The following is a 12,514-nucleotide window of genomic DNA, read 5'->3' as shown; positions in this document are numbered from 1 at the left end:
ACACACACACACACACACACACACACACACACACACACACACACACACACACACACGTCCCTTCAAGTTCCGCTGTTGCAGAAGGGGAATCATGTTATTTTTTCAGCTGAAGCATTAGGTTGATCAGTGTCAAAAGGCACTACTGAGATTCGAACTCAGGATCTCCTGTTTACTAGACAGGCGCTTTAACCAACTAAGCCATAGCGCCACTGGTGCATGGCGGTCACAAAATAACTGTTTAGTAGGCTTAATGCACATAGGTCTAAACTGTAGCGCGTAATCCGCATATACCTATACGATTGATTGATTGATACCCAAGAAAGCACTTATAGTTATTGCTTGATAGTGTGGTTGCCCCTGTGGTTGTCCGACTTTATTTCAATCCATCCATCTTTCTAGATAAACTTTATTTTGACGCGCTACTCCTCCCACAGTTTTGGTGGCACACACTTTGGTCATATGTCAAATCGCGACCGGCTTCATCGGGACACGCAGGGCAGGGGTAGCATTTTGCTAAGAGATACGTTATATTATTATAGTTTATTAATACAGCCTAAATGTAGGCCTAATTGTATTTCGTGGATTCATTTTCTCCATTGACTTTAATTAAAAATGTAACTTTTCCCAAATATGGAAATGACTGAGATCATAGACCACATGAGACTGACACAGTCATGTCCATATAAGGGCATATAAGATATCGGATTATTGATGACATCAGGGATCTCCATATATGGGCATAAAAGGACTGAGATCACCATATGTGGCCATTCATTTATTAGTGAATTAATTTTCCCCATTGACTTGAATCTGAGGGAAAATTCCACTAGTGTGACACACGTCACGGCAACCACTTGCAATTTCCAATTTCATCTTTCTAGTTTCTTTTGGGGTCCTTTGTAGCTACTCAATTCATTGAAGAAGATATTGGGGTTTAATGCCTATAGTTTGATCACATTCATATATACACATAATACTGCAACTTTCAAGTTTATTGTCACTTCACAAGTGTATTTTAAAGGAATGGGTGAAGTTATTTTCTGCAAGATTCCCGCAATTTGCAGTTACATGAACACTTGTAGCCTATCCCTATGATGTGCACGTGGAAAAGTGGTTAAAAGTGGGGAAAAAAGACAAAATGTGTGACAGACAGTGTTCTGTCTATTGTACCAACATATCAAGGACTAAATAGTATTTAAAAAATAATAATAACAGTTTGCATAATCTGGGCCCACTCAGATTGACATGTATTAGGGCTAGGTTATATCGTTGGAGGTCCACTCCAGGCATACATAAATCTGTTCACACTGTAAAAGGATACATCCATATTTAATTGTTGCCTCAGGCTGCCACCCACTGGCGTCTGTTTGATTCTTTTGTGTACACTACAATTGTGACTAGGTGTGTCTGTCTGCCTGCCCGCACCTATCCCTGCTTTGCATAAAGCTACGTCATCACACACACATACAGTATAAACAACACAGAGCAGCTGAGAGTTCAGCCGCAGTCTGATCTGATGATGTGAGAGAGAGGTGAGCTGCCTCACACACACAGCATTGACAGCACAGTTAACAATTTAATCTCATCATGTTATGAGTGCACCGTTTATCAAGAGAAAATGTATTCTCAAAGCGAGGCCAAGACCTACACCAGCAATACAGTCACTGCCAGTTGACACCATAGATATGTCTAATTGTCTTGGGTTAAAACTTTGGGCACGTACCTTTTAGGCGAAGCCCGAACTGGTGAAGTGGGGAAATGTCCGATACCGTAGCGATCTGGCGAACGTCTTCTGGACAGGGCGTTTATCGTGCGCTTGCCCAGGCCTTACGGCCTGGGCATAAATATAACGATTGCATTCACCACGGCTTCGTAACTCGCGCGGCGCTCCGCCGGCCGCGCGGCCCTGGCCCGCTCTTCGCAGCCACTCGCGCCTGCGGCGCTCGGGGGCGAAGAGCAGGACCAAGGTCCGCTGGCCTTCGCGCCGCTTGCAGTGTCGTGGACAATCGATTCGCCAGATCGCTACGGTAGGAGACAAATCCCCACTTCGCCAGTTCGGGCTTCGCCAGAACAGGACTTTCCCAAAACTTTGCTGTCCGGGCCCAGCGCTAAGAAAAAAGCGTCATCATCAGCAGCACTGGGGGAGAAACAAGAGTCACAGGAGGCACCTGTTGATGCTCTACTGCCACCTACGGCTGAAGAGTAAATCGGTGATCTGTCAGCCAATGACAAACCAGAGCAAAGATTCCCAACTACTTTCGTAAATGGGAAATCACACTCATTCAGTGCCAGCCATGCACCGCAAAGCCATGAAACAAATGCACAGTGATGCGGCCATGGCCTTCATGGCCTCCATGAAATTCCTGCCCTGATGTTAGCCATTTATTTTACATTGTGAATCAAATACACAAGTTCTTCACTGGGGCCCAGAGGCATGCCCGGTTCCTGGAGATACAAAAATCATGAAAAAGGGGTTGTGCATGAAGCTGGAACAATCTCGATGGACCTCAGAATCTGGGACAGTGCACAAGACATCTGTTATTGAAACATTGAAAGCTAAATATGCAACCTTCTTTGATGATTCAGAGGGTGACTTTGATAAAGTGCTTAGACTGACAGAATGGGAGAGCATAAAGTAGCTAACTGGGATGTCACTCTTTCTTGTGTACACAAACTGCATGCAAAATCTGACATTGTGAACTAGTCTACACTAGAGAATAGTCAGAATACATTTTCATATTCTGCTCCCACCTCCATCTTCTTGTACAGACTTTAGTTCTTACTCTCATGTACACATGCACAGTTTGTTGCTATTTACATGTGTCAGCAGATTGGAGGCTGTGCTCTGTAAGAGTTGGGAGATTTGAGGCGACAGAACACACACTTGGTGATCAGGTCCGTTGTCTCCATTCTGCACACAGAGAACGGCTTCCCACACTCTTCACACTGAAACACACATCACAGACAGAACACAATGTACACAGATTTAAGAATTAAGACGTATTGCAGGAGAAATAGTAAAAGCACTGGCGGCAACCACACAAACCATACCATCCCTCATTTGCTGAAAAAAGGCGTTGTGAGCTTGTCAATGTGAGCCTGTCAATGAAGTGTACATAGGGTTTCAGTAGTTAAAAGATGTTAAAAGTCCAACCTTGATGACGTGAAATCCCATCCCCTGATCCCTTCTCTTCTCTATTATCTCTGGGATTTCTTCACTGTGCTCTATGTTCCACAACCTCACTGTACAGTCCTACAGAGAGACAGACAGACAGAGACAGAGAGAGAGAGAGAGAGAGAGAGATTAGGAGAGAGCTTCATTGATTGTCATTGCTGTGAGTGAGGTCAGTTGAGGACAGTGGAGGACATGACTGGCATGTACATGTACCTTGGAGGCTGAGGCCACCCATTTTCTGTCAGTGCTGATTGACACATCTGTCACCCAATCACCATGGCCCTGGGGAACAGTCAAGGACACAAAATATAAAGAAAATGGAAAAATGTAATTAAAAAAATAAAAATAATAGATACTTGAAATGCAATGTTATTCAGTAAAATCTGTAATTTGCAAGTAGGAATGAAAGCGAGTGAGTAGATGCCAGAGTGTGTTAATATATTTTAATACTAATACTACATTATATGATGTGAATAACTAGGATATGGATAACTACAGTAGAGCGCATGTATCACGTTACACTGATAAAACTAGATGCGTGCGCAGGGTCCATACCAAAATTAACCAGCGCTCCCCAAAACAACAGGTTTGGGGATTGGACGGAATTGATTACATGATACAGTCAGCTGTGCATTTAGTCTCAATGTTTGTAAACAAGAAACCCGTCTATAGCAGGGGTTCCAAAAGACCAAAGACATTTTTATATCGGCCCTGGATCCAGTGGTGTAAAGTATCTAAGTACATTTACTTAAGTACTGTGCTTAAGTACAATTTTAAGGTATTTGTACTTGAGTATTTCCAATTTACAATACTTGTACTTCTACTCCACTACATCTGGGATCCAAATATTGTACCTTTACTGCACTGCAATTATTTGAAAACTTTAGCTACTAGTTTACTTTGCAGACATAAATTATAATATTATAAAACATACACAAACCACTTTAGCCCTATTTTATGCCTAGGCTATTTGAAAATAGCAGATCTACAAGATCTACAAGACACGTTGTGAGCTTGTAGATATGCTATTTTAAAACATTTTGTACTTTTACTTTTGATACTTTATAGGGTTAAGTACATTTTGATGCCAATACTTTGAATTCCAGACTGGAAGGGAGCGTTTTTTGCAGAAATCCTCTGCTGGCATGAAACCACTTCACTCTCATTGAAATGCATTGGCAGAACACGGATTCCACTCTTATAGGTACTTTGGTGTGAGGGCACCCTTACAGAGTATTTCCACAATGCAGTATTGATACTTTTACTTAAGTAGAAAATGTGATACTTTTTCCACCACTGCCTGGATCCAAACGTGAAAAAAGACATTACAAATGAATCACTTATGCCCTATTTCAATGATCGTAAAAATAAGTTTTGATATGTTTTTGAACATGTTTACAATGTCTGAAGATTTCAATGTTTAGGATATAACTCACGACCCAATACAAATGGGTCTGTGACACAAAATGGGTCAGTCATGACCCCATGTTTGGGAAATACTGCTATAGTGACATACCTTCAGAGTGAGTGTATGACAGTGTGTGTTCATATCCCAGAGAATGGCAGTCCTGTCATAGGATCCAGACACCAGTAGTTTACCTAGACAGACAACAGGACAGGAGAACATAAAAGATCAGGATCAATTATACAAACATAGTAATATGAAAAATACCATTTTCATTATTCTGGAAAGATTGAAGCAAACAAACAACATTGCTTTATATGTTTTTACTATAAGTACATAATTATGCTGTATATTCACCCTATTGTAGTTGTTATCAAAGTGAAAGGTACAGTAGTTGGGAACACGGCGCCAACAAGTTAGTAGCTCCCTTCAGCCAGATCGATATCATGCAATTTCAATGCATTTCAATTCAAAACCTATTCGCTTAGTATTTCCATTTCCCTTTTGCGCATTTAGTTTTTTCGATAAAGCCTCAAAATCCACCTCCTCCAAGCGCATAAATGTTTTTGCGAATAATGAAAGTTTATTCGCATTTTGAAGTGTTTCCATTAAAAGATTTATGCTTATTGTGCAAAAAACGGCTTTATGGAAACGCCACTATTGATAAGTATGCCAGTTCTATCCCGAAGTCACTACTCATCACAGAACTCCTCTTGTCTTGTCATCTCTGTGCACAGCTAAAATGTCCTTCGTTACATCATGAACTGATACAGACGACTGGACCCCTGTATGTCCAAATGTGATGATGACCAAGTTCCAGAAAGCAAAGGGCATAACTCTGTATGATTTCTCCTTTACTGTCAGAAAAAAATATCTGGAATGAACTATTTGATTGTATCTCAATCGGCATCTCCCATTTGGCGCTGCGTTCCTTATCTAAAGGTTTCTCTTTACACATAATATTCTTAGATCTATCAGTAGCGTAAATGTTTCCAGTTCTTACCGTCGGATGAGAAGAAACAGGAGCTGACACTGCCAGCATGACCTTTACTTAGTGTCAACCCCCCGCTGGAGCGAAACCCCCCCGTCTGAATGTCCCACAGACGCAGAGTTTTATCCCACGAAGCAGTGCACAGGAAGCGACCGTCGGACGTGAAACAACAGTTGGACACAACGTTGCTATGGTTACTGCAAGGAGAGGCACAGTGAGACAGAGGGGCAGAGGGGCAATTTCCATATTTGACATAACGGACACTAGGGCATTCACGAATAGTGATTTTTAGTATTCAAATTATTCGACCTCAAAGTATTCGAATAGTCGAATATTCGACAGGATTGTCCAAACTGTCAATTATTAAGTAAGCAAGAGGCGAACATTGTGAAAATAGCCGATCTACATGCTCACAACGCGTTGTGAGCATGTAGATCTGCTATTTTCACAATATTTATCTGTGGAACCGAGTCACATTAAATGTAATACCTACAATTCCAAGTGCTTGTCAGGATGGGGGTCCCCAGTTCAAATATGTTTATTTTGGGTGTCACAACCTAAAAAGGTTTGAGAACCCCTGGTATAGAGCATCAACACATTCATCTACCAGGGGCATTGACAAAAAAGGAAAAAAAAGCGAATATTCGACTTCGGTGAACAACGTCGAATAGTGACTTTGATATTCGAATATTCGAATATTTGGTGAATGCCCTAACGGACACATGAATGACATCCACTATTATTAAACCCAGCCGTTCTCAGTAGCAAATCAAACACCTGTCGATGCTGATGGTGGTTTTCAGAGCCAGCAGGTCCCACAGCCTGACAGTCCGGTCTGCAGAGACTGAGGCCACATGCTGGCCTTGAGAGTCAAACCGGCACCGTGTTATGGTGGACCTGTGATGGTCTGGAATAGAAAAAGGGACATGCATACATGTACAGACTGATAGATAACTGTATTGATCCCACAGGGTAAATTCAGGGGCCAGAGACAGCACGGCAGTAAAAGTTCCAGTGCATATAGGTAGTTACAGAGGAGTAACATCCCAATAAGACACCCTCAAACTATCTTTTTATACAAGTATACAGACTTATATACAGAACAGATGTTACGTTAACATAATAATACTAGAACTACCACTACTATGCTATTTAATGATGTTACCTGTGATGTGATGTATTTTCTGTCCTGTGTTAGTATCAGAAATGTAGAGGGCATGTTCTGTGTCAGCAGCACATGCGACTACCTTCTCATCAGCCGACACGCTGCAGGACGTCAGCAGACCTGCGTGGCTTGACTGCCACTATACAGTATAACATAGAAACAAATCACATAGACTATATACACAAACGCACACACATGAACACACTATATAATGTCGCTGTTGGGTGGAAACCTTGGATGTCCAAAACCGTTACTTTTCAGGAAATGGAAGAAAGAACCTGCATGTTCCAATGGATCCGACATAGTTATCACAAGTTCTTGTTAAAACCTTTCATTCGTTAAATATTTATAAACCGACTTTCAAAAAAAGCTTGTATAAATGGATGAAAAAACAAACATACAAGTGAAAAATGAAACATGGAGATAAGGACAAGTTTTCTGCCCAACAGCAACTATATTATACACAGAAACAAATAGACAAACATAAACTATAGGACACAAGCAGACCCTGCATGGCTGGACTTCCTAACAGGGAACAAACAGAATATAAATAAAATACAGACACACACGCACGCACGCACACACGCGCGCGCGCGCACGCACGCACGCACGCACGCACGCACACACACACACACACACACACACACACACACACACACACACACACACACACACACACACACACACACACACACACTCCTGTAAGTGTGTTTCGCAGACTGGGTGAAACACACTGACAGCAGGAGGTGATGTGATGATAGAGGGGGGGTTGGGAGCTGATGTATTGTTGGAGTGAGGATGGAGGAGATGATGATGATGAGGGATGAAGATAAAGAGAAGATGAGGAGGTGATTTGATCAGGAGGAGGAGGTGATTGGGTTTGTTGACGACGAGACAGTAAATTAACTCACCAATCTCTGTCCTGTCTCCACGTCCCAACAAACCATAGACTTATCCCATGATACTGTTATTATGCTGAAAGACATCGATTTCAACATTTGAACAAGAAAGCTTTATATAAAATATTAAGCATTTAGACACAGGCCTTTAAAACATTATGAAAGTAAATTTGAATACAATACAAAAGAAGAAAAAGATAGATAAAACTATAGAAGCAGTGCTCTTCCGAGCACAGGTCTCCGCCAGGTCAGATATGTTATAGCGGCCTCCTGTTGGCGCTACAATAGGCCAATGTGAAAAGGGTGCCATGTCTTCTTTGGCCTTTCACAGCGATCGGACGCTGCATGCATGATTTGAGGCATTGTGTGCCAAAAAGGAGTTTAGCAAAAGTCGACCTGCTGGTGGCGCTATAGCAAGCCAATGTGAAAAGGGTGGCATTTGTTCCTTGACTTAGTGGGAATGTGGGTGCAGAATTACTCGGAAATCACAAGCTGCATTCATGATTTGAGGCATTTTGTTCAAAACAGACCAATCCTGAAAACCTGAAGTCAATGTTAGCCAAGTAGGATGGAATATGAAATATTGGACAGATCCGTCTTGATCACATGACTATACAGATACTGTGTACTGATTTGCGTGATCTTTGGATAAAAAGGCCTGAAAACAGCCTAATCCTAACCCTAAAATAGATAGGAAACACTTGTCTCCCGGAAAGGAAACACCTATTATTTAATTATCTCCCTAATAGGAAATATCTTTTTTCCTGATAGGAAACACCCATCACTTTATAGACAGGAAACACCTATCTCCCTAATAGGAAACACATATCACCCTCCTGATGCTAGGGTTCATGTGGTTAATTGTGTTCCAGTAGTTTTCTCGTTATTGGATATCATGTGTGCCCATGTGTTCCTGTTTGCTCCTGTGTGTTCCTGTGTTCCTGTGTGTGTGTGTGTGTGTGTGTGTGTGTGTGTGCGTGCGTGCGTGCGTAAGTGCGTGTGTGTGTGTGCGCGCGTGCGATGTACGTGTGTTCCAGTGAGCAGGTCTTAGACAATGGGGCACTGTAATAAAACCCTCAGCTTGTGTCAGCTCAACAACAAACCGTTTTTGCAATGCCTCCTCAGCTGTTTCCTACTGTCTGTCTCTCCTAGTCTAGTCTGTCTTGCTTTCAGATTCCCCACTGTCTGTCTCTCCTATGATGTGGATATCCTGAAAAATACACCTTTGTGTTGAAATGTTGGTACTTCCTTAAAAACTCACTTTGCATTGTGGCTACGCTACTTCTACTTCTAGAGTTCATTGTATTTTGTGGTGGTTCTCAAAGTGGAGTCCGAAGGACCCTCAAGGATCCTTGGGGTGTCCCCAGCAAAGGGTGTTATTAATATAGCATCAAAATGATTCAGTTTAACCACTTTAAAGCTACATACACTGGCTATTTGAAAATAGCAGATATACAAGCTCACAGTGTGAGCTTGTATAGGTAGGTAGGCCTATGTCAAACATCTGGACCTACCTGTTCTTCCATGGGAGCAGGGCACACTCACTGATAGTGCTCTCATGACCTCCCTCAAACACATGCTGTTTGGAGCAGCTGTCAGCATCCTACATGTCAATAGTTGCACACACATATTGTATGTATTAACAATCAATTAAAAAACATTAAAACAGTGCAATCTATAACTTATTTTAATTATTGTGGTTGCCCAAATAGACTATAGCACTTTATTATGCCGCGCAACTCCTCCCACAGTTTTAGTGGCACGCACTTGGGTCAAAATCTACAGGCTTCATCGGGACTAAAAAGTTAATAGAACGTTATTTTATCCAATCTGTATGGTAGAATATAGTACTAGTAGTAAGACACCTAAGGGTCGCTTTTCTAACCTATAGAGTCAGACTATACGTGTCAGTCTAACCAGTGTGGCTGGTTCTACAGACAGGGATCTCCATCTATGGGTATAAAAGGGATTGTATGTGATGTGGCATCCATAATATGGGCATTGGGCAATTCCCATATGAAGAATATAAAGAATTATGCATTAAGCAGTTGTCCATTATAGTTCCCTGAAGTGATGCAGTCCCTTCTTATGGAAGGTTTTCTCATTTTTCATTTTTTCTATAGTTTATATATATATTGGCATTCACAGATACTGTATGGGCTTAATATTGATAACATAAGGGATTTCCATGTATGGGCATACAAGGGATTCTGTTAGTGTGGTTCCCCTAACATCACAATGATGTCAGAAGTCAGAGCGTGATCGTGACAGTCAATTAACAATAAAAGAAGCGTTACAGAGACAGACAGACAGACAGACAGACAGACAGACAGACAGACAGACAGACATCTACAGTCAAGATGTGACGTTTCTCATACTAAACAGTACATTCTGGAGGTGTTCTGATACATTTGGACCCTGGTGTCAGGACAAGGAGTTGGCTACTACCTGAAGCTCATAAGCTCAATAAATGCTTCTTGGATGAGTGGTGGTGGACGTTCTGTCCTCATAATCTCACATTCTAATCTATACATGGTTCCACATGATAGCAGTCTTATACGTCTATAAATGGTCAATATTACCCATTTAATAGCAGTCTTATAGGTCTATAAATAGTTAATATTACCCATATAATAGCAGTCTTGTCCTGAGAGCTGGTCAGCATCTTTGTGTCGTTAAAACAGAAATGACAGCTGGTCAGACCGCCTGCGTGTCCTTTCAACACCTTCAACGGGATCTGCACACATTGAAAATCACATAAAAATGTAGGCCAGTGGTTCTCAAAGTAAGGCACAGGCCAGGGACCCCTATGTGTCTAGAGGGGGTTCCAGGAGGTCCCCAGCTAAATGATTGGTATAGGCCTACTCTGAGAGTTATGGGGGTCTACAGGACCACAATGGAAACAAGCCCATATAGGGCTTTTCTTTTTGTGTTATCCTTTTAGCATCATTGTAAAATCGTACCACTGTACTATTTGCGAACTAATAAAGTACAATATTCAGTGGGATCTAAATTTGACCACAATCTAACAGTATACAAATGGAACCTAACAGGTACATTTGGTTTCATTTGTTTGTATACTGTCACGAGTTAAGGGGAGACATTGAAAATTTAAAAGTTTGAGAAACACTGATCTAATGCATATTAACTGCATGGGGGAACTTCATGGGGAAAAAAAAACGTTTGAGAAGCACTGTCTGTATAAATTTGCAGACATAATGTATGTATAAGTTAGAAATTCATTCTACCGCAGTTTGTTTTCAAGGCAACTTCCAACTACTTTCTTTGTTTCTTGGCCACATCCAGCTCAGCCTCAGATATCCTTCTATGGATTTTTACCTGAGAGTGAACTTCATGCCCCCACACTGACACACTCTTCTCCTCTTCTGCCGACTCGTCAAGGGATAAAGGGTCGATGTTTTTAGAGGACATTTTCTAGACATTCGATTCGCAGTGTTTCAACGGTGTAAAGCTAAGCTGTAACCAGCAGAGAAACGTGTTCATTAAAGTTTATCAGTCGCTAGAGTCGAGTCGTGCCCCCGATATATTATAATTATGCGTGCCCCCCGCTGGGTTTCCATAGCGATACGGCGGCGCTGCATGGACTGTCACGTCGATATTGGTCACCTGTCGAATTTTGTGACTCCAGGTTATTTTTCTTTCTTTTTAAAGTTTGAGTCAGACTACGGTTTTGTGTTACCTTTATCTCCTCGCAAATTACCAAAAATGCGAAATATTATAAATGTTTAGTAGGCCTATGCGAACTATCTTAATTGATCCATTGATTATGGCTTAGGTAATATCGGCTATTTGTCCTTTTATAGTTTTAGCCGATCAGTTTGAATTTAAATTGGTATTGAATCAGTGTTTTACTTTTTTGGCCACAGTTGTCATTTTTGATAATTAAATGATTTTATATTTACTTTGATTACATTCACCTATTAATGTTTTTCTTGTTCTGTTCGTTGTAAACACGGACACCAAAGTCAAAGAGCCATGTCAACCATCCTTCACCAATCACCAGTTGAAGATGGAGCAGACAAAACACATGAAGCCAAGGAAGCTGGGAGGGAACATTAAGCAGGGCAGAAATTCACCAGGTCGACTTTTACTCATTGCCATTTAAAGTAGGCCTAATGGCCATTTAATGTAAATGGCAATGAAGATTTCAATCATCCACATATTTCCAGCTATTTTGTAAATCAGTGTAGGCACAGAGGGCGAGCAAGATGAGATGTGCTTGTCTTTCTTCCTCCACTTTGACTGTAGTAGGCTATTCTCTCAAGAACAGATTCAGAGAAATGCGATGGGTAGATTGGCCAATAACTGCTGAAGAGAAGTAATTAAGTTATTTCAGTTTCACCCATTAGATTTAATTTATTAGTCATTGTGTGACTTTGCCTCATGCTTTGCTGAATTGACACCACTGTTTGAGTACAGTTATTCACTGCCAGGTTTTTTAACCTCCAAACAAAGGTCTACAATGCCAGAGTTGACCTTGAACTTTGACCTTTAAAAAAAGTAATACAGAAATCAATGGTCTCAAACATGCCCATGGATGCCATGAAATCAGGGGGGACAAAATTGTCCGGTTTCAACATTCCCATCCATGCAAAGCTAGATCGTTTTGAATGAAGGCTGTTGTTAAAGAAGGTTCTATCAGGTACAAATGGCCTAGTTGGCTTTTTGCATTTGCATTTGTATTCTTTGGGTGTATTTTCTTATTTGTAACTGTAACGCCCGAGATTCAAACCCAGGTGAGGTCTCCCAGATTCCCAAGGGAATCTCTGCTTGGCGGGGTCGGGGGAGTTATCAGGCTTATGAGCTTCCGCCATTTGGAAGTGTAGGGAGACCACATCAAACCACTGCAGATGCGCTA

General features: G+C 41.4%; 1 protein-coding gene across 1 annotated transcript; it reads right to left on the bottom strand.

Annotated features, from left to right (window-relative positions):
* Nucleotides 1-2,823: 2,823 nt before the first annotated feature.
* On the bottom strand, nt 2,824-11,067 carry LOC308288622 (uncharacterized protein; the record flags this gene model as incomplete). The annotated part of the gene is made up of 9 exons (XM_080730093.1): nt 2,824-2,946; nt 3,155-3,253; nt 3,389-3,457; nt 4,692-4,774; nt 5,584-5,768; nt 6,349-6,478; nt 9,181-9,238; nt 10,262-10,372; nt 10,975-11,067. The coding sequence occupies 9 exons, from the start codon at nt 11,065-11,067 to the stop codon at nt 2,824-2,826; spliced, it is 951 nt and encodes a 316-aa protein (XP_080586219.1).
* Nucleotides 11,068-12,514: the final 1,447 nt, after the last annotated feature.

Source organism: Nannobrachium achirus (genome assembly GCF_963921795.1).
Source record: "Nannobrachium achirus genome assembly, chromosome: 7".
Classification (NCBI taxonomy): domain Eukaryota; kingdom Metazoa; phylum Chordata; class Actinopteri; order Myctophiformes; family Myctophidae; genus Nannobrachium; species Nannobrachium achirus.
The sequence above is the reverse complement of the archived record's forward strand: the minus strand, read 5'-3'. Positions and strand labels throughout refer to the sequence as shown.